The sequence below is a fragment of the Lepidochelys olivacea genome (genome assembly GCF_965140295.1).
Source record: "Lepidochelys olivacea isolate rLepOli2 genome assembly, chromosome: 7".
Classification (NCBI taxonomy): Eukaryota; Metazoa; Chordata; order Testudines; family Cheloniidae; genus Lepidochelys; species Lepidochelys olivacea.
This window is the reverse complement of record NC_140417.1, coordinates 10,263,481-10,286,365: the sequence shown is the minus strand read 5'-3', so window position 1 is coordinate 10,286,365 and position 22,885 is coordinate 10,263,481. Positions and strand designations below refer to the sequence as shown.

At 36.9% G+C, this 22,885-nt stretch overlaps 1 protein-coding gene across 15 annotated transcripts in view; it reads left to right on the top strand.

The window, feature by feature from the left end:
- FOXP1 (forkhead box P1) overlaps positions 1–22,885 on the top strand; it is a 494,495-nt gene that overhangs the window by 385,155 nt on the left and 86,455 nt on the right. For 14 of the 15 annotated variants that reach the window (XM_084634567.1, XM_084634565.1, XM_084634566.1 and 11 more), the window contains 2 exons: positions 18,173–18,310; positions 19,609–19,698. In XM_084634567.1, the coding sequence (XP_084490693.1) occupies positions 18,173–18,310; positions 19,609–19,698 (228 nt within the window). The remainder of the gene's footprint in view (positions 1–18,172; positions 18,311–19,608; positions 19,699–22,885) is intronic. The other variant, XM_084634560.1, reaches the window with a different exon arrangement.

The following is a 22,885-nucleotide window of genomic DNA, read 5'->3' as shown; positions in this document are numbered from 1 at the left end:
ACGCGTGGCAACAGACAGTCATTTTTGCACATGTATTTCTGACTGAATTCAATCATCTTTCCTGTTAGAGGGCATACTAGGATAATCGGCAAAGTTTGGAAGTTAGAGTGAGGTGCTTCACTTTGTCATCCTGGAAGCACATTTTAAGCCCTCTACATGGAGATTTTGCTACTGTGACACCTGTTAACTTTAACGGGAATGGTGAGATCCCAAGGCACTGCTTTGAAAAGTCTCCTTCTTCATATAGCACCAGCAGCTTCTTCATATGCTTCTGTCTAAACTTACAGTGCTTTAGCATAAGCATCTATTTAGGAAATAAACTAGGCCATCTTTTTTTTATTTATAAAGTTAACTGTTTTCTTCTTTAAACAGGAGATAAGATAATCTCTTCTTTAGCTATATATATATATATATATATAAAATATCTTTTGCATGCTGGAGGAAAACTTGAATTGCGAGTCAGCTAAATATACTGTATCATGAAACCTTAGGGACCACTGAAATGAGAACAGAGGCCCATTACTGCTAAGAAGGTGTTTTATTGAAAATATGCCGACGTGCTTTCCCAGGATAGTGAGTAAAAGACGGCAAGATGCCCAACAGTAATACAGGTTATTCTTCTAGACAGGCTAAAATATATAGTTTGGCACTCCTATGCTGTTTGTGAGTGAGCTATATAATAGACTAATGTGCATTTTTATATTAAAGGTACCTTATTTCACTAGATTTTTTCTTTTTGTTTAAAACTTGCAATTTATATATTTCTGTTATTGTCTAAGTACAGATAATTTCTTACACTTTTTTTTTAGTTATTTGTTGAAAGAGGTGAAGCAGTAAGTCTCTTGAATAGAAGTAAAATTACAGTAGAGGGCAGTATATATAAAAATAAGTTTTTCACATAAAGCTGTATTTGTATTAAGTATCAGAGGGTTGTGTTCTATATCAAAGTACAAAGCCTCTGCATTAGGGAAGGTAAAACTTACATTGTCTGCCTTTAAAATCATTTACACTGAGTCTTCATTGGAGTTGGCCTTATTCAAAGGGGTCCAGAACGTCAGCCGTTTCTGCTTAATAAATAATTTTAAAAAATGATTGAAGTTTATTTTTTTTATCCTGGTAACCTTAATGTAATGACAAGATGCTTGTTTTTCCTTCCCCATGTCATAGGTGGTTGACGTTCATAGTAGATTATTTTTGTATAAAGTGGTCACCCTTTTAAAGTGAGATTTTGCCATTTGCTACCAAATATTCGCCACACTTATTTCCTATTCTAAGTGTGACTCTGTGGTCTCTCCGGTACCGACATGTGTCAACTTGAGGCAAATAATGGAGTTTTTAATGGCAACTGCTGTATTTCTTCTACTGTACGTGACATAAATGTGATCTCAGATCATTCAGGAAAGTAACAGAGAGCATTTAATGGTGATTACGTTTCAATATATTGTGTACTTTGGGGCAGAAAATAATTTAGGAAATATGTCCATGCACACTTGGAACAATTTGCACACTATGCTGTAACTGATGTAAACCTGCTGGTATACGAGTGTGCTAATAAATTTTACTTTATGGTAGAAACAAGATATTACAGTTTAGGAAGGGAAGAAGATGGCTGTTTATTAAGTCAATCAAATAGGAATGCAGAGTGACATTGTTGCCATTTTTATTTATTTATTTTACTTATTTTAAGGATGGTAGGGGGCTGCAATTAAATAAAATTTGTTTTTACCTGGGATGTTTGATTCATTATTAATATTTTTATGTTTAAAGGGAACCATAATTTTGCTGAAATGTCTTCCATAACTCCTGCACAATCATAGTCATAACTCACCTGAATGTTGACACATCCTGCTGTGTATATATAAATTAACTAGTAACACTGGTTATAAAATGTTGCATTAAATGAAGATGTGTATGGTAATTTAACACATGTCATGAAGAGAAATTTAAACCATTGTACAACATTGAGAGGAAATAAAAATGTCGTCTTCAAGCCAAACTTGTATGAACAATAAGCAAAAACAACGTAATTAGCTCCATATCAAAATAGGTGTAGCATTGACCCAAACACTATTGATACTATATTAACTACTTTAGAGCCCTGTGGATAGACAGGGTTTGTTTGTTTGTTTGTTTTTTAAGAGGGACACAGTCACCTTAAAAATCATACTTCTGTCTGAAAATATTTTACCATTTAAAATGACTAAAAGTTGGGATGGGGGTTGAGGGGGGGGAGAGTTTGCTTTGTGCATTTCACAGCACTTAGTGTAACGTCAGTTTCACCGTTTCCTGTTCAGTCTGTGATTTTTTTTTTCCACGATTGTTTTTGTAGGTCTTTCAAACAACAACTAGGAAAGTAAAAAAATCTTAGCCTTGGAAAATGTGATTATAAAACCACAAAAACTGGCATGGGGGCCCAAGTCTTAACTCATCATTTGTTTTGTTTTTTAAACTGATTAGCTATCAAATTGGCAGAGTCTCTTCAAAATACAGTGTTACTTGTAACATCATTGTTTCCACTGTAAATCTTCCCAAATCACAAAGACCCCACATCACATTGGTAAGGCTGGTGGGCATCTCAGCACAGAGGTGAGGGATCCAGTAGGCATGGGCTTACCTCTGCTGATTGTTCCCCAGATCTGCGCATATGGAAGAGGCAGTGCGGGGAAGCCTGCTGTACCTTTTTGATGGATAAAAGAAGTGGGGAATTAATACCACGCAATATACAACCAAAAAAGCAGAGAAAAATCTAACAGGAGAAAAGCCCGAATATTATTAGCAATCTTTCTTATAGCTTTCCCATAAATTGTTAATACACCAATTTTTATTGTTAGATTTGTTCCTATTTGTCTGATTTTTCTTCCATCTATTAACCTATTATATGAATGATCAGCTCTGTCCCTCCTGGTGGTACCTGGAATGGCCCAGACTAAAGCATGTGACCCCATTTGCATGGGTTAAATCTTGTACTGAGCATTAATGTCAGGCATTTTGCCTGTATGATGTTTTCATCTTTGAATTGATCTCTGTTAAGGCAGCATGCTGGGCCAGATTCTGCTCCATTTATACTGGTGTAAGTCCCAAGTAACTTCACTGAGGTCATTGGGGTTATTCCAGATTGACGCCAGTGTAAACGAGAGCAGAATCTGCCTCACAGTCTCTGGCTTTGAGACAAAAATGGGTATCTGTGTGTGCAGAGAGCAGTGGAACGCTATTCCTAAACTGTCTGTAGGGTAATGATGTAACAAAACCATTTCTTCCACTATGTTCACCTCTGCCACATATGCACAATCTCCTCCTCTGGCTTGGATCTCGGAACCAGGTATTCATGCTGTATTCCAACCACTGAGTTTCACCTACTATCTTGACTGCTATTTAACATGGGTCAAAAGTCAATTGAGTCCAGTGCCAGATAGCCGTCCCGGACTCCTCGCTTATCCCTGAGCCATCATTTCTAGCTTTCATTTCCTATTCATGTATTAAATCTCCGATTTCCATGTGCCAGTTATACTCAGTATTCAGTATTTGTGAGATCTCTCCATATCCTAGTCGATTTAAAAGGGGGAACATGCTGTTCTTCCTGGTCTTCTGCAATATTTGTTGGCTGTGTTTTCTTGTGACTCTACTGAACCACAGCTATGCTCTCTGCTGCTCTGGGAATCCTCGTTCATAGCAGACCGTGACTGAGTTTGCAGGTATTAGGCTTTTATATGAAGAGGTGTGAAGTGCTTTAAAAATACTCCTGGCCAGCTCCACAGCTGGTACTTAGTACTTTAAATGGCGCTTTTCATCTTCAAAGCATTTTAAAAACATCAATCTTCACAACACCTCTGAGAAGCAGCTAATTAATATTGTCCCCATTTTGCAGATGGGGAGACAGAGGAAGAGGCTAAGGCCGCTAACTTCATTTGAAGTTGGGGGGGTGCTCAGCAGCTCTGAAAGTGAGTGCATTGATCTCTGAAGTGAGGCTCTGGAAACTGAGATGCCCAAGATTGTTGGTTACTTTAAAAATAAAAATGAAAAAGAGCCTCTGTGCCTTGTTGAAGGCCAGAGAGGGAGTTGGTGTCAGAGCCAGGATTATAAATTAGGAGCCCCTAGCTCACAGTCCTGTGTTTATGCGACTAGATCGCACCTTTCATTGTTTAGTTGTGCACCTTTCTCCAAAAGGAGATGATGGGATGTGCTACAAATGAAGTGCTAGCTTCATAGTCCCCGTTCTTTGCTGACACAGCACCAGAGTAGGGATCGGCAACATTTGGCACTCGGCACATCAGGGTAAGCCCCCTGCCGGGCCAGGCCAGTTTGTTTACCTGCCACGTCCGCAGGTTTGGCCAATTGCAGCTGCCACTGGCGGTGGCCAGCATAACCCTCGGTCCGCGCCACTTCACGCAGCCCCCATTGGCCTGGAGCGGTGAACCATGGCCAGTGGGAGCCGCGATAGACCAAACCTGCGGACGTGGCAGGTAAACAAGGGGCTTACCCTGGTGGCCACGTGCTAAAAGTTGCCAATCCCTGCACCAGACAATGGACTTCTGTCCCGAGTTATATGGCAACGGCGAAACCGAGAACAGAACTAGGCAAGTGATCCTCCTTTGTGCAGTATGTGCCTCTGTGGGGCTGTATATGAAAATAAAAATTACAGACATGATTTAATCATGATTCATGTAATGTTATTGCCAAAAAGTTTGCATCGAGCCATACAAACTAGATCAGAGTTTTCCAAACTGTGGTTCCTGGACCACTTGCAATTGGTCTTTGGAGTGCTACCAGGTCACATGATGCTGGCTCCCTTCCTTGTTTTCGGCTGCTTAAATACTATTAAAAGAAGCTAAAAATACATGAAACGCTTTCTTAATGTTACCTTTTCATGTAAACTATTACTGTAGTTGCCAGAGGGCTGTTACGTGACAATGAATGGGCAGGAGGTAGACCCCGAGAGAAAATATTGAAAAATCTAACCGCTGTATTTGCAATAATCCCAAACAGTTTGTGGCAATCAACTGTACTTTGAGGTCACTGGACAGAAGGCATTCTCCTAAGTGCAGCGTGTTGTTAATTCATCCATAACATCATCTCTAGATGGTGTTTACTTTTAAATTCTCTATGTGGTTGTACATGTTTTTTTCTCTCTTCATCATATGTGATATTTACAAACATAATCCATTTCCATGCCATTTATGTGCTGACCTGTCCTTCAATTTGTGTGTGTGCCTTTAAGAAGCAGGATCTTTCTGATTCATGGAGGCACTTTCTGGCAGATTTAGGGTCTTGCAAAAGATGCTCTTAGTCCCTTATTAAACATTCATAAGAGGGTGGGGTCAGATTTTTTCTGACCTGAAAAAAATCCCATTAATAAATTTGTTATCTGACATGAAAACACTTTAGGGTGGAAAGCAATCCGTATCACATCCCATTTAACATCAGATCACAAGTTGTCACTAAATTGGGTCCTTTGTCTTTGCTTCTTGCAAGATTCTTTCGCAGCATAACTAATAGGGCTGTTGTCTGATATTCATTGACTCTTGCAAATAAAATACGATTGTGAAGGGGATGTTATTAATGTGGTTTTGTTTTTCAGTTACTTGCATCTAAACTAACTTTTTAAATGAATTTCATATCTCGAAACTGTGAAGACAAAAAATACTAAAAATAATGATGGACATTTTGCTTAGTATTTTATTGACACAGATGACGCCGGTAATTTATTATAGGTTTTTAGACCAGTAGAATCGGTTGCAGGGGCTGTTCCAATCTGTAGGTTAGAGACCGCACAAAAACAAGATTTGTTTTTATATTCAAGATTAGGGCCAAAAAAGTATTTCTTTCAGCTTGAACAGGTGAGATGTCGAGAGGGATTGTTTTGAGTTACATAAAACCACTAACCCTAGTGTTACAAATGTACCACAGACCCAAACAGAGTGTTTCACTTCCACTGAACTCAGAAATGTTTGTTTGGCTGCCTTAAGAACAGACAGATAAAACTCCCCCATTTGTGAAACAATGATCTCAATGATACAAGAGGTGCAACCTTGCCTTCTGATAGATTTTAACATCTTACCATTCTAGGACTGTGATTAATTTCCCTTTGCTTTGTTTATGAAAGAAAGAGGGAAAGGTAGTCCCATTTACAGGCTAGACACAGTAATCATTTGTACAAACTTCTCATGGAGGGCTTTTTGCTGTTTGTTTTTCTGTTGTTTTTTTTACATAATCCTAACATGCTTAATCTTTAGTTAACAAAACTACTCAAGCTTGGTAAAAATCATTTAACGTGACAAGTTAGTTGTCTTTAAAAGGCTGTTTTCGAAGTGGAGGGGGGGCAGTATTTTTCTCTAATGCTGTTTGGTCCTTTTCATTCCATCCAATTTTAAAATGATTGTTATGAACTATTGTGTTAGCAGCAATTTTTTAGTGGCATCTAGTCTCTGCAAAACAGATTGCTCTTAAAGGTTATAATCCTGAACAGTTTATCAGTAAGTATGGGTTTTTTTTTTATTATTATTATTATTATTATTATTTGTTAAAGAATAGTTCTTAACAGCTGTTTGATTAAGGGTAAATGTGTGCTATTTGCCATACTTTTTAGAGAGCAGACACACGCATAGTCAGGTCAAAGGGTTAACAGCAATTAACTGTAGTTGCTTTAGAGACAAAAGCGTTATTTCACAAAGGCATTATTTCACCTGCCGGCTGTAAAAAAGAGGAGGCCCATTGTGTAAGGGTGTTTGAACTGATTATGTTTAGAGGCTGGTTGTGATTGGTGGAGAAGGGCGTGGCTGATTGGGTAGTTTTGCATCTTGTCAGCTCAGGAGCACCCTTGCGCGTGCAATCTGTCTGTAACCTGAGGAAGCTAAAGACTGTACAACAAGGCTTAATAGAGCTTCATGGCCCAGCACTCTGTTTGTGGTGGCAGCTAAATGGAGTTTGTCAGGTTTGTCAATATGATTGATTTTGTGATTTTTTTGTATCTTCCTTGTGCACAGCGTGACTGTTTAATTTTGCATATGTAGAAATAAAGAGGCATATTGCTTTTTAAAGTTTTGTTTTCTTTTATAATCTTTGTTTATCACCTTAAGGCAGTTGCACAGTAACTAGAATCAGCGCAGACAAAATTGGGGGGAAAAGGTGTAGGGAGCTACAGTGTACAGGCCTATTTCTCAACTCTTCAGCAGTATGTGAGAGCTTTAAAAATAAAAGAATGTTTATATCTCTGCAGTCTTTAATATTATTTAATTTTTTTTTACTTTTATTGCTGCTTTTATGCTGTGCTTTATTTTCATCCAGTGCAAGAATTTTTTGAAGCACTTGGTAAATAATTACATATAAGAGAAGGGAATTATATTTTGTTTGCTTCTTTTGTAGGTTATTATAGATGTAATAAGTAAACAAATAGAATGTTGTTGCTCTTTTCATTCTGATCATTTGTTTCCATATCTGCCTGGACTATTTTCATCTTAGCTGACTAAATGACTGTAGTTTGCCAAAAAGAAAAAAACAACCCAAACCACCACACAGACGAATAAAATACTTTGTGAGGTTTAAATGTCAGGCACTGTGATTGCTGAATTTGTTTGGGACTAAATTTGCCATGTGAAATTAAGTGAGTGAGCTTTGTTTTTGACATTGACTGGTGTTATGAACTCCAGTGAAATACATGTGTAACAGGATCTAAATGTAGCTAAGTTAAGTGTCAGCCCTGCAATACAGTATTGCAGTGCAAATGAGATGATTTTTCTAGGCTGGTGGTAGTGGGGAGGAGGAAACCCTTAGGAAGTGGGTGGTAAGTTTAGAGCAAAGTGCATATACACTCTTCCTCTTTGGAATTAACTCTTTCACACCCTATATGTTTTAAGGAAATACTGAACAGGTCAAATTATTCCCATATTCAGAAAATGTAAAAGCAAAATAACTTTTAAATGCAATGTGTTTATTTTAATAGATGTCAGTATTCTGAAAATGACAGTTTCTTCGTTTTTAACAAAAACAAGTTTGGCAGCAGGAAGTGTGAATCATTCAATGGGTGACTAAGATCTGTTTATGAAACTAAATAGTTGGATTTATTCTAGCTGTCAGTGTTGAAATGTTAACTAAATAAATTACTGAAGTTTATATCTAGTAAAATGTAAATTAAACATGCTAGTCTACCTTTTTAAAAACAAAACAATAAATTACATTTCATTTGGATCAAAGCTAGTTTTCATGACTAGTACTTAAGGGCCCGATCCTGGAAGCACTATGCATGTGGGTTATTACCTATGTGAGGTGTTTCGTTGAAATAAATGTATACATATGAGCACTATGCGTGGTAGTAAGTAATTGCAGAATTGGGCCCTTAGTTATCATGTTTACTATACAAAGCCTTCAGGTATCTTAAATACTTTTTGAATCAAGTTTGAAGAGGTTTCTCTATATGTTTACACCTATATGTGATCAAATATATTAATGTATGTGTATGTATAGCGTGTGTGTGTGTGTGTGTAGATGTTCTGTCTTTTTGTGAATTGTATATTTATCACAGTAGCAATGTAGGAAATTGTTGTGAAAGCACTGCTTCTACGGTGCTACTGTTAAAACTCCTTTCTTCACATCAACTGGAAACTGTGTTTTCACAGGGCTTTAAATGAGCTCTGTGACTGCCTTAAAAAATGTCATTGATAAGGATGTAAAAATGAAACCCAAATCCTGACTAAACAGTGTCGCTGACTTGGCCTAGAATGTGATAGAGCTGAACTGAAAACTGATTGGTCTGACACTTTATAATCAAAGTTGATTTATTGTTCATTAGTAGTGCATTAGCCCTTTCAAGCAAGACAGTTATTTGTGTAGTAGGCTGTCAAACAAAAGACTTCTAGCACCTGTCATTTCTAAACCATGAGATAAGCAACCAGATATTAAGATAATGCAAATAGAAGTACGCTTGGACAAGGTAAAGTGCCAGCAATTTTCCTTTCAAAAATAATATTCCTTTATTTACAGTGGCTAATATCAGCATCTAGATAAATCTGAGTAAAAACTAAATGCATTCCCCTAAAATATGGATTGGTATCACAAGGATGGAGAATCATATTGGAATTCAGTATGCTGCTTTCATGATTTCAGAGCACCTCACGTGAAAAGGTATAAAACACAGACAGGTTAATCCCTTGTTAAAAGTTGGTTATAAATGGGAAAGAAAGGAATGCCATTTATAGCCTTAATTTTTTTTTTTAAACTTACAGTCCAAAGTCAAAGGAATTTTTATGTTTTGTCCATCTCCCTCACCCCATTTTCAGCAATAGACAGATGTCATAAAGTGATGTTCTTACAAGTAGGGGTTAATTTTATGAAAACTTTGATGACATCACAGTGGAGCTGTGAGAATGTCAAAAAAAACCACCAGCTGCCATATTCAGACAGATTTGCTCTGAAATCTCTCCCCCTCTCAGAAAGGAATGATCCCATGACATAAAACAGAAAACAACACAAGTGTCAAAAGAAAACAAAATTAGTGAACTTTTGTCTGCCACCACAGAAATGAGGATTAACTTATGTTATTCCAGAGCATGGAATGGAGACTATCTGCATGAGGATATATAGTGTATTGTCTTCTGTGAATTTTCATTTGACAGGGATTTTGGAGGCTGTGATCTTAATTAAATCTCAACTGAGTCAAATAATGCATCTAAAGGCATGCAGTGTTGCGTAACCTTGCTGAGTTGGTAAACCATAAATTATCAGAAAGTTTTTGATAAGAAGGGCTGGTTTGAAATATTTTTGTTTGGTATAGTTAGTGTTTTTTAAAGGTTCACTTTACTATACTTATTCACCCTGTTTTTTAAAACAGTGTAATCTTTTACTCTAAAAAATAGATGAGCTCTATCTAGGACGTGCTCTGGCTAGACATTCCAACTGTAGCTTAACTAAACATGAATAGTATCAGATACAATGAAAGTGACATGAAAAATAAAATAAAAGGCCATGGCTTTGTAGACCTATACATGCTGGTGTGAATACAGAACAACGAGCTACATCTCGATGATCCCTATGCACATTTTGAAAATATAACTCTCAATAACATCCTGAAATTAATATTGCAGTGTAAATAGTTATCAAACTGACCGTTCTCTGCCAGTTATAACAGATCACACAGGCATTATTGAAAAGGACCCATTATTCAGTAATGATGGACAATATAATCCGACATGCACAGAAGTTGTGCTGATGCTTAGTGTACTGTGAATGTAAACAAGAGAAAACTTGCAACAGGTGTGTGGATAAGGTTAAAAATGTTTCTTGGACACTGAGAGATGGAGAGAAGAAACGTAATTTAATTGTAAAGCAGCCTTTTAGCTGGACATTGTGTATTACTAGTACTTGAAAATACTAGGTGTTCCATGTTCATTTATTTTGAATATACTGAAGCTAACTAGTTGGCTGGTTCAGTGTAACATGAACTGTAACGGTGTTTGTTAAATTTAAAGGATTGTATATTCTGGTTGTCTCAAGTTAGGAGAGGCTTATTCCATCCAAAAGTTTGGGGAGCTGCGAAGCCATGATGTGATTGCTTGAGACATATCTCTTGCAATCATTGTATATCAGTTTTAGCCAAGTGTGTGCTTGACAGAAATAGAGCTTGGGCTTAATTTATGAAAATGTTTATTCCTATGAGATAAGTTATTGATGGGTTTTTCCCTCCTCCTTGCGAGGTAAAAGAAATATCAGGGATAGTTTTCTCAATGCTTGCACAGCAAAATTGGGAGAAATTCCTGACACCATAAACAAAATTTGTTGTTGTTTGGGGAATGGCTTGACCGGTTATAAGTAGTTTGTTTTATTGAAAGCAGACCTGCATTACTGGAAATGAGTTTGCCGTAGTTCAGGGTTCAGTTAAAATGTCCTGTACTACCTTGTTTTTATAAGGTGCTTTCTTGTACAGCTTTATTTTCCAGTTGTAAGGAAGGGGAAAAATGTATCATGTCTTCATCTGCAGAACTGGCTGAAATGGCTGTGTAGAGATTTTGGAGTGAAGTAACAATGGGAAGTAGCTCTTTTCCAGCCTTTTTTGATTTTTAACCTTTCCAGTGTAGTGCAGTGTTAGAAACTGTATCTGTTTGCTAAATGAATATTGGAAAAATAGAATAAATATTGAACAAATATGCATAATTGCTCATTCTTCTCTGCACTGGTTTGTGATAGATTTACCTTTATTGATAAGGTAAGATGTTGTATTACTTAGGAGGGGGAAAAAAACAACCAACAACAACAACCTGATAGGTTTTAAATTTTAAGCTTTATCTTGCCCTTAAATCTGAAACATCATTGTTCAAATAACTGAGAACAAGGTAAACCAACAACATCAAAAAGGTCGGCTTCTGTGATTTCTCAAGGGCTTGTTATTTTGTACTTTCCAATTCTATTTGATGTCTTGACAAAACAAGATGACACAAGGGAGAATACATTAAATTTTGATGTTCATCTAACCTGTTACAGTGCTGGCAGCTTAATTTCTTTTACTTTTTACTGAAGATGGCTTTTTGCACAATTATTCTAATTGCCAAGCCACTTTATGAAAAGGTTTCTTTACGGGCTTCCCATTTGCCTTGATTTTGCTAGGCATTTTTTTGAACGTGTTTTGACCTTTAACACACACAGAGCTTGCTGGTTGGAGTGTGTCTTCATTAGAAGTAAATCAGTGAATGGCAAGATTGTCAAAGAAGCAACTGATGTTTTCTCATTAGAATCTAATTTGCACCGTTATGCTTAGCTGTGATGTACAGATGAAGGTGTCTGTGATAAGTGTGAAAAGCTGCCCATTTTAAGCAAATAAAGTTTACAAGTATTTTAAAGGCTATAATTCCGAACAAAGTAGCAACACCTAAAAGAGTGCTTAAGTAGAACAGAAGTTAAGTTTGTCATAGCATCATTTGACTCTTTTGTATTACATTTAAGTAGATTGGTTTAACAAGCTGAGTATATTTTTTAAATTGCTTATTAATATTTAAACTGACCAGTACAGGTCTCCTCTAATGCCCAAAATTAGAAGAACGGATAGTTTCGTGTTTAACTCTTTAAGGAAAGAATAGATTTAAAGTGAAGAGACATAACCATTCAAAATAATTCTGGTTCTTTTTTGCAGGGGGAAGGGGAGTTTTGTTTTTTTTATTTAAACATGCAATGGTGAAGAAAATGCCTCCCTATGTATTTTTTTTTTAATTTCACATAAAGTTCTTGACATATTAAATGCTGCTGATTCAATCACAGTTTATTATTTAATTAAGTGCCCCTTAATTTATTAATGAATTAATACACAAATGTAAGGAACCCAATATATTGCTCAGTGCATTAAAGATGAGGTTTCAAAGGTTTTGATGGGTTTGGGGATATTTTGGTGGTATGGGTTTTGGGAGGGGCGGGTATTGGGTTTTGTCATAATGTTGTTGATCCAACTCTTCCTCTGGAGGAAAGTACTAAATATTTGCCATACTTTGTATTGATTCATTATAAAATGGCATCACTAGTTTGAATAGTACATTTAGGTTATAATTTTTCCTCTCATGTGGGTGGAGCAGAAAAAAAAGAAACTTTTTTAATGTAAAAAAATTGTGAGGTTGAAAAGATCATTCTGCTTATTCAGTGACTGTTTGTGTGCATTCCACTTTCATCTGTATTTGAGAAATGTTACGAGTAGAAAGGATTTAATTTATGTAAACTTTATATTTTTATGCAAATTAAATGGCTATTTATTATAGCTGAAACAATTATCCTAGCACTTAGTAGGGACCTGGTATGCATGAGAAGTGGTAGATAAGATCAAATTAAGTTCTTCTAATGTCCCATTCTGTGTTTAAAAAGATGAAATTTTACCAGTTTTGTTTTGACTAGAGAATAATACAGAAGACTTCATAGAGTAGATATTCTGAAATCTTGCAGGATTCCAAGAGAGCCGAGATTACTGCGTTACATAAATCAAAGGAATATCGCTCCTCTTGATAAAATGTAATAAACTAAATGATAAAAATAAAATGTTAATTGAATTTTAAAGAGGGTTCCCCCCCCCTCTTTTTTAATAGGGGGTTATATTGTTGCAGCGTACTGTTATGCTAATGACTAACTATTTAGCTGATTTTACATTAATATAATAAACATTACCTGTCTTAATGTGTTATATGGTATTGTGGCAAAATAGTTGTCTAAAAGTGAAATTCAATTTTTCATAATGATACAGAATGATAGTTTCTGCATGAATAGTTCAAGCAGTTTAGCTTTGTTGTTGTTGTTGTTTTGATGATTGAAATATTATGTCAGAAATATTTGACGCTCCCAGGATGAATATGGGTACTGTGTTCAGTCCTTTATTATTTTATAAGCATCAGATACAGACTGCGGCATTATGCTTTTCTGTTTCCAATACATCAGTGGTCTGTCTTCTCTTGTGATGTCACCACAGTTATTTTTTTATGTTGCTTCACTTGAAGGTTTCTGTATTTTGTATATTTCACATTTTAGTCTTACGATAGGCAGTCAGGTTAATGGTTATTTATTTACAGCTCTATTTTTCATGTAGTCCACTATTTTTAATTACTGCTCTATCCTTCATTCTTTTTACGCGTTCAGTTATATTTTTGCTCCATTTAACTTTTGGCAACAAAGCCTTCATCCAAAGGAACACTGTCTTGAAATCCAGATACTTGGCATGGTAACTTGATTTGTGCCAAATTTTAACACGCTGTCACAAGGGATGAGGGTTTTGCTGACAAAGATTTTAGTTTGGGGGGCTTTTTAACCTAAAGAAATCATCCACCTCTTAAATGTATTGTGATAGTTAACAGTAGTACAGCCAGCTCCAATAATGAGATATGTGCAAATTGCATTCTATGCTGGTTTATTCTGTATACAAGTTTGAACTAGGTAAAAATATTTGGTTAGTATTTAATTATGTTAACATAAGTGAAAAGGGAAAAATAGATTATAATCATTTTCTTCCTCTTAACTCTATCCTATTTAGATAGAACAGTGCCAAATGCGTCATCGGTGTAACTCCATTGTTACATTGAGGATGAACTTGGCCCAAGTTCTTTAAGTTTTTCTTTTCTTTTTCTTGGTAAGCATCCTATAACATGGTATATTTGCAGGGCTGAGGAGATGGCCCAGAATGGAAAGGATTGTTGTGGAATCCCGAGAAATAGCAAACAGAGCCTTGAGAGAAATAATAAAGAGTCTGAAAGCAATTGTTAATATTAAAGACATTTTTTGCCGTTGATGATATTAGGATGTCAGCAGGTCTATACTAGTAGAGTTCCAAAAGCCAAAATGCAGCTGTATTTTTACCTCTACTGCCAGATTTACATGCAGCTGGGTGTCTCCCAAACCCTATTGTTATCGGTCAACAATTCAGCATAAAGTCTATTAAATATACCAACAACAACAACAATACTATGTCTTTCTGAAAATAGAAATAAACAACTAATTAAGGGTGATTTCTATTGTTCTTGGTAAGTTACCATTCTCTATATGTATCTGCCAGTAGTTTAATTTGAACTTCAACTCCCCGAAGGCAGTAAGACAGAATTATTTTAGTTCTTCATAAACTGCCTTCTGTGATTCATTGTTAACTCATAAAACACACTCATTTTCATGTGCTTAAACAGGTAAGCCATTTTCAATGTAGGTTTATAATTATAATTGTTTTTGTTTTTGGCAACACATTTAAATTCACCTTTGAGAGCGAGAAATCTCAAATTAACTTACAACCCCCAGTTCAGGTTTGACTTACTGTCACACAAAATATCAGAAATAAATATTTTTCTCTGAAGTAATGTAAAGTATATTGTACAGGATCTTAAAATAAAATTTAATTTTGACTGAATACACTCAAAAAGGGATCTATAAATATTAGAGAGCTGTAGTTAAGAACTTACATGACTGTTTTAAATACTATTGATTTAAACCACTGGCTAGATTTTATGAATCAAAGTGTAATTTCCAAGCTTTGGCTATATTTCTCAACTCTAAAGCACTCTCTCTTGTGTGCCTTTAGCAGCTTTCCAGACATTCAACACGGGATTAAATGATAGTAGTTACAATGATCAATAGGTTAAGACCGGTACAATCACTCTTACCGCTAATGACCTCAGTAGTAATGGGTAATAAAGTGTGGGCTATAATAGGCTGTTGCTGGTGCTGCATGCCCTTTGATTCCTAGTATTACTAGGGACTAGCTACATGAACAGGTTGGATGTTGGGAGTTAAGGGAGTGGATATATAGGCCATAATTCTTAACTATTTAAAGTCCTTAAACAGTGCTCTTTTTTTTTCTTTGACACAATAGTTTCTGGTCCATTTGAATATGTTTGTTAAAGGTTTCCATAAATTATTTTCATGATATGCTGGAGCAGAAACTTTGGGTAAATCTAACTTTTATTACATTTATAAATTAAAAGCTGAGCCCTCTTTTGCAGTACAGAGCTAGCTGGTGTGACAACGTGGTTTCAGATGATAAAAGTAAGTTGAGCTCATCAGCATGCTCCTGCTGTCTGAAAGATGCCATATATGTGTTTTCTGCTACCTGTAAAACATTTCTGTTTTAGCAAAGTGTTAACAGTTTCTGTTTAGAAATTCTTTGTTGGAAGGGACACAAACACTTTTCAAATGTAGGGGCAAATATTGCCCTTAGACCCATGTGCACAACTCCCATGGAAGTCGGTGGGAGTTGTCCATCCATAACCAAGGGCAGAATAATGTGGCCCTTAGTATTAATCACTGATCTGTAGGGTTTACAGCACCCCACCCTGTTCCTGTCTGTGTCCCTGGTTGTTGTCAGAAATCTGATTGAAGAGTATTTGTATTGTATATCTTCCAAGAATAGCACAGAAAACATACTTAAACATGCTTCCTTCTCTGTTTACTCAGTTGTACTTCAATAAAAGATAGTGTAAACCTCAAGGAAAAGTAAACTTCTTTTGGGATGGAGTAACAAAGACAAATAAAGCTTAAAGGCTAGTATGGTGACTACCGAATATAAGTAAGAAATTTCTACTTCGAAAAAGTTATTTTAAAAGTCACGTGGATTAGGCTGCTCAGAATTAATGAGTTTACCAACAGATGACTGAGGCTTCTCGGGGTCTGTCTCAATTGGTATGGCACTTCTGCAGTGCCGTTGCTGTCCTGTATGTTCACTATAGAAATACACATACAGCTAAATCCTGGTCCCAGCCCATTGAGGGTTTCACCGTTGGCTTCAATGGAAACAGGATCTGTCCCGTAACTAAATATTTATTTTCTGAGTGATCAGATGTGACGGTCTGTTGTATATTATGGTGGATTGTCCAGATGTACACTTCTACCCAGATATAACACTGTCCTCGGGAGCCAAAAAATCTTACCGCGTTATAGGTGAAACCGCCTTATATCGAACTTGCTTTGATCCACCGGAGCGCGCAGCCCTGCCCTCCTCCCCCCCCGGAACGCTGCTTTACCGCGTTATATCCAAATTCGTGTTGTATCGGGTCGCGTTATATCAGGGTAGAGGTGTATACCGTAGTGCACCTTCAGAAGCACTCGGCAGTACAGAGAACTCCTGGGTGACATTCCAGTGCTATGTTAATGAGCTATCAAAAGTGCGTAACCATTTCTTGGACTTTTTCAAACAAATGTCTTAAAAGCAGTTCGTGGGGCTTGCACATAACATATACACAACAGCACTGGAGGATGTGCACTGTACGTGAATCTGACCTTCAGGAACCATTTTTAGTTCATCAAAATTAGTGATGCTGAGAAATCAGGACATCAGTGCATAATGACTGTGAAATTAGGAATGAGAGCTTGCTATGCAAATGGCAGGACAAATCATGTGAAAAAGTCAAGATAAACTGCATATTAAGACATTATGTTACATAAAATTAATACTGCATTTCTCTCTTGCTTACTACTACTCTGAAAGATTTTTTTAAAATTCTTTTATCTTCTGATCAGCTATTGTCTGCTGATTTTTAAAAAGTGGTGCGCAGAGAAAGTGCAAAACATGTTATTACCTTTTATTGTAATACATGAGATGACAAGAGATCCTTTTTAACAAAGTATATCCTTTACTGCTTTTAGTTCTGTGCTGTCACATATTTGATTTGAAACTTAAGAAAAGTAAGGTGCTTAAATATTACTGTTAAAAGTCATATGGGTTTTGTCTTTTTGCTCTATTGTTGTTTTCTCTTTCTCTTTTTTTCCTTTTTTATTATTTCTTGTGAAATAGTCTTCTTGCATTACTGGGACTGACAAAATGGTTCTCATGTAGTCTGCAAATTAAATACAAGTGCAGTGATTATTTTGAATAGCTAAATTACATTCTAGAAAGCTTGCAGAATTCATAGCATTGTCATTAGATATCCGCTTGAATACAATTTGTGTAACCTTGGCCAAGACAGCCTGTCATTTTAATGTCAGTGTTTTATCTGAACAAGACATCATCCTTTCAGATACAGTGTACAGGTTCCTTGCAGAGATGCCCGTGCAGAAACGTGTTAACAGTTGCAAATATGAAATGCTATCAAGTTCATCACTGTAGCTGTTTGTCACTGAAATGTCATAGAAAGCGGCTTTTAATGGTATCTCACGTAATATGAAAGAATTGAAGACATCTGTATGCTGGGTGAATATGGAACGGTAAAGACATTGTAGTAGGGTCTTTCTGTTAAAATTGCATAGGAACATAGGTTCTGTTAGTCACATCCCTGAGCTTTCATTCATTTTCTTAAAATCATTGTCTTACGAGGGTCTGGATCCCATCAGTGTGGGACACCAGATTGTTTTTTTTGTGTCTGTTTTTTTGAGTTGACTGTTTCTTCTAAAAATAAATCTATCTTGACAGCTTATACTGTATTCATATATTGAAATAATTTTCATTTCAATAATGTTTTGGAGAAAGAAGATGTAGCTGGGAGAAAATAAAATCAGTGCTTTCATGTTTACTCCATTGGACTCTAAAAGCTCTTGCGCTTTTTGTTACTTTGACACGACAGAGGATGAGAAGTAAGCAATACAGCAGAAAACAGGATGGTTTCTGAACCAGTTCCGTAGACATAGCAATGGACAAATAATTATCAAGATAACAAATAAATGCTTAATATTAAAAAGTAGAATAAACTGTAGTAGAACTCTTTACAAAGTGTTCTGGCTTCTTATGCCCACTGTGTTAATGTTCTAGGTTCCAGTGTCAGTGGCTATGATGACACCTCAAGTTATCACTCCCCAACAAATGCAGCAGATCCTCCAGCAACAAGTGCTAACTCCCCAGCAACTCCAGGTCCTGCTCCAGCAGCAGCAGGCACTCATGCTTCAACAGGTAATTGTTTCTTTTACAGCTGGTAAGATGGCTATTATAGGTGTGCTAATGTCCTTCAATATTCCTGGGGAGAAAGCTGCCTATATACTGCAGCAGGTTTCAGAGTAGCAGCCGTGTTAGTCTGTATTCGCAAAAAGAACGGGAGGACTTGTGGCACCTTAGAGACTAACCAATTTATTTGAGCATGAGCTTTCGTGAGCTACAGCTCACTTCATCGGATGCATTCAGTGGAAAATACAGTGAGGAGATTTATATGCGCACAGAACATGAATAGTAGATGTATCTGGGGTGAGCTAATTGCTCTTTTGTATTTAAAGCTAGCTATTGCTATTGAAAACGTAAGTGTAGGGACTAAAGCTAACAGCTTTTCCCAAATAGCTACATAACGATGTACGTTTAAGAAACAAGAATCCTACAGATGCCGCCATTGCTTACACCTGCATTCTCCTTGGCACATCACTTCCTTCTGACTAGTTGGAATAAACAAAGACTACAGTAGAGAGGTGTTTTCCATTCTAAAGCTTATTAAACCCATATGGCACAATAGGGACTGTCAAAACCATGTCAGCAGAAACGTAGCATATTTGCAAGCCTTAACCCTTGAATTTCAACAAACGAATGTATTGTGGAGTATTAGTTTTCCTGGTACCCCATTTCAACATGTGAGCCTGTGTCAGTTAAAAGTTTGCAGCAAATGAAGTATGGTTTTAAAGTTTACTTATCTTAATGTGCTGTACAACATTAATTCATTAATTCCATGATGACTTTAAAGGCCACTACAAGCTAACCTTGTGTAGTCTTTCCTCACTGTCACTCTGTCACTCACTCATTCACTGAGTGGATGTCTAAACTGCGTACATCTACTATCCATCTGGGAAGTGGGGAGTGGGAGGGGTATTATCTGTGATGTCTGTGTATGTATTGAACAAAACTTAATACAGTCAAACCCTATCATTTAGAAAGCATGTATATGTTTCACAACAGAAATTTACCAGCCTCTCTCAGCAAGGGCATTTTGGCTTTGTTGTTACAATCAAAGGTCATTCCTTGCCTTAGTTTAATTAGTTTGTGTAGAAAATGGTATGTTTTTCATCAGTTCATTTTGGAGATTACTTTTCAAACGATAATGCCAAGAATAGTCAGTGTGCACTGAATTTATTGTCGAGTTTCAAACTAAAGGTCAGACCATTACAGATAAAAGGATGCTATTTTTCAAATCACCGTTTGTGTGTTACACCAAAAGGGACACTGAATTGTCCCTCCACTTTGTTACTTACCGTGTTTCCTCTTCTTTATAGCAGCAGCTTCAAGAGTTTTATAAGAAACAACAGGAACAGTTGCAGCTTCAACTTTTACAGCAACAACATGCTGGAAAACAGCCTAAAGAGGTACAGACAATACCCATTTTACTTTCAAACCACAGATCCCAGGAGACTGCCTAGTAGCTATTAAACTGTCATTCATCTTATAAATGATTACACAAGTGAGCTGACTCTATCAGGTCTCAGCTTTCAGCTTTAGAGTTATTGTCCTGTTTTCTCTTATATTTTCTTGTGCTTTCTATTTGCTTGCTGCCACATATTTTATACACAACATCACACCTTGCTGTTTGGTGTGAGTATTGGAACAAGTATCTTGACTAGTGTCTTAGGAGAGTGGTTTTTGGAAGTGAGTTATTTTACACTGGGTGAAAATAAGGATGCAGTAGTCAAGATGCTGTGCTCTCAAAGCAGGGAAATACTTCAAGAGGTTTTGAGTGCAGGTTCCCTGTATCAAGGCAGAGGCATAGATTACACATTTGTCATAGTTGTAACTTAGAACAAGAACTGCATTTAAGGAACATTTGTTGTGACACAGATCAACAAAATCTGAGATGCAAAGATAAGACTGAAGGGCCATCCTCAACTCCTCACATTGTGCCTAGCTATTACAGCACGCGTGATATGTATAATAGCAGGAGACATCGATCTGTTGTCACTGCAATACATAGACAGAATGGGCCAAGTTAGGGCCAAAAGTATCTGTCTGAACTTTGAATACACTTGCTTTTCTAAACGTTTATCACAATCATAACTTGCATAGTTTATAGTGATATTGTTGTTGTTTAAAGTTTAAGAAACCAAAATTCCTCCTTGAAGTGACATGAGAAACTATGTAAATCCATGTTCAGGGACCTGAACATTAGTTAGTCTGTGGCCTCAGTGTCTGACTGGACTCCTCTTAGTAAGCTGCTTCTTGGCACAAGATGCTGTGTAATGCCTTCCATAGCGGTGATGCATTTCTGTCGTGGGGCAGGCACGCAGCACGAAGTACTCAAAATAAAAACGGCCCAACCAATTTTCTTTTCTTTTCAAATTTGGCGAGTTGTGCCGTCCATGCCACATTTCAACCCAGTGTGAATTTTTACAGTTGAGCTATAAACCACTGAAAATAGGGGGTTTATAGTGGAAACGCTGACACAACCGTAACTACAATGTGCGGACGGGCACCACTATAATAAAAAGGGAACAGATTAAAATGTGTCTAAAATGTAAATCTAAAGGACTAACAGTAATTAAAATGGAAATGGCACAGGGAGGGAAGGCATGTAATTGTGAGATATCAGTGTGCAGAATGCTCTCAGCTTTGTTTTGCTGGCTGTTTTTCTAATTCAGTAGGGCTTACTCATCAGTGGCAGTTCAATGTGCGTTAATGACTCTGGGATGCAGGCATCACTCTGGACAAAGAAATGATTATTGTGCGGTCAAAAGAAGTTCAAAGACAAGAAGGGAATTTCAGTTTTTTCCTTAGAGATCCACATTCAAGAGCATATAAATTAAGCCAAATGTTAAAAACCACAGTCTGAAAGCTGACTTCAAAGTCACAACTCTCTAATTAATGAACTGCAAGCTTCAGTTTGGACAAGTCGTGGTTTGATGCGCCCATAAATCAACATGACAGGTCTGTTTCACAGTCTCAGACAGTGCTTGTCATTGAGTCACATCAGATGTAAACACAGCAGAAAAAAGAGGGAATATGAAGGAGGTGCAATTGATCAACAGAATTGGTAAAAACCCACTTTTGAAGCACATTATGCATGATCACAGGAAATGGCTATAGCCTCAAGAGGCTTTCTCCTTCTGCTGTTGCTTTTTTGAATCAGATTTCTAACAGCCTTCAAAAGGGAGAATAAGAATTATGGAGCTTCTCCCCTGTGGCTGGCAGGCAATAACCCCCTGTTGTTATTTTGTGCTTCTTTCTTTTCAAAGGCATCAAAATTTAGTTTTTTAAAGATCTTTAACTCTATATTTGAAGACAAACAATAAAGGGCTGCCACTGTCATTCTTATCAGTTACCAGGGATTGTATTTTTTCTTTCTGTTGCCACTTCTTATTAACCTCTTATTTGGTCTATTAGACATAGTTTTGAATGCAAGCCTGCATGCTGGGAGAACATGAAAGTTCAGATGAGCTCAGAGGGCAGATAAAGAAATTTGAAGGGGAAAGTTACCCAGCAGAATGAACGATAAAAGTTAACTCTTCTAAATTGCTGTTGTCAGACAGGAGAGCATCTCCGACACAAAGATGATGGCTTGGAGTTGAAAGAAAAAACAGACTTTGTGTTAAAAGGCAAGAAGGGATGTTAGACAATGCGATGGCATTTTAATATCTAACACACTGATTTACTGTGGTCACACTTCTGATATTGCACTATCCAGAGTTACAATAAGAAAAGACTCCTTCCTGTTTTAAGAAGAATATTATAATATAATAGACGTAGGAGAATAAGGGTCCAAGACTTGCTTTTACTACTTTTTCTTTTTTTTCCCCCGATGATGTTGGTTAGAGGCCTGTTTCAACAATGCATTTCATCCCACAGGTTTTTTAGCCCCATTTTCCTGAGCTAAAGAGGGTGTTCTTACTAAATTAGCATGCAGTTGGTGGTCCTATTTTGTGATAAAAATGACAGTCACATGCTAGCAGTTTTGTGATCTGGACTGGTGGTTATGATTTTAACATGGTTTGAACTTGGACATTGACAGATGGAACAAGCGTATTAATGTACTCTATCCCCCAGTCATTAGTGGCTCATAATATTGTACCATCAGTTTACAAAAAAACCCAGCCACCACCACCAAAACTCTGTTAGTCAGAGAGATTTGACCTATAACCAGGACAATACACAGGACTTCTGCAACCTTTTCTTTTACATTATATTAAGGGGAATTTACAGCTTGATGCATAGCAAGTTCTGCTCACAATTCCCATTAGTGATTGCAAGAGCTCTTTCTGTAAGTCACTGGAATCTTTTTTTTTTTTTTTTTTTTTAAAGCTCTAGCTCATCTAGTCTACAAAACTGATTCCCTTATACCTGACAGAACTGACTTTGAGAAGCAGCGGACAGAATTAATTTTTAAATAAAGGTAGCAGAAGAATCCCATTTTGTGTGTTCAAGTTGGGCTAAGAGGATTGTTTTAAAAAGGCCGTTTGTCCTCCAGCAGTTTTGACAGTTTATGTTAGGCGGTAGGGAGTAACCTAAGAAAGGAAAACAGACCTTTGACAGAAGCTTATGGGAGGGGATCAAAAATGCAAGTTT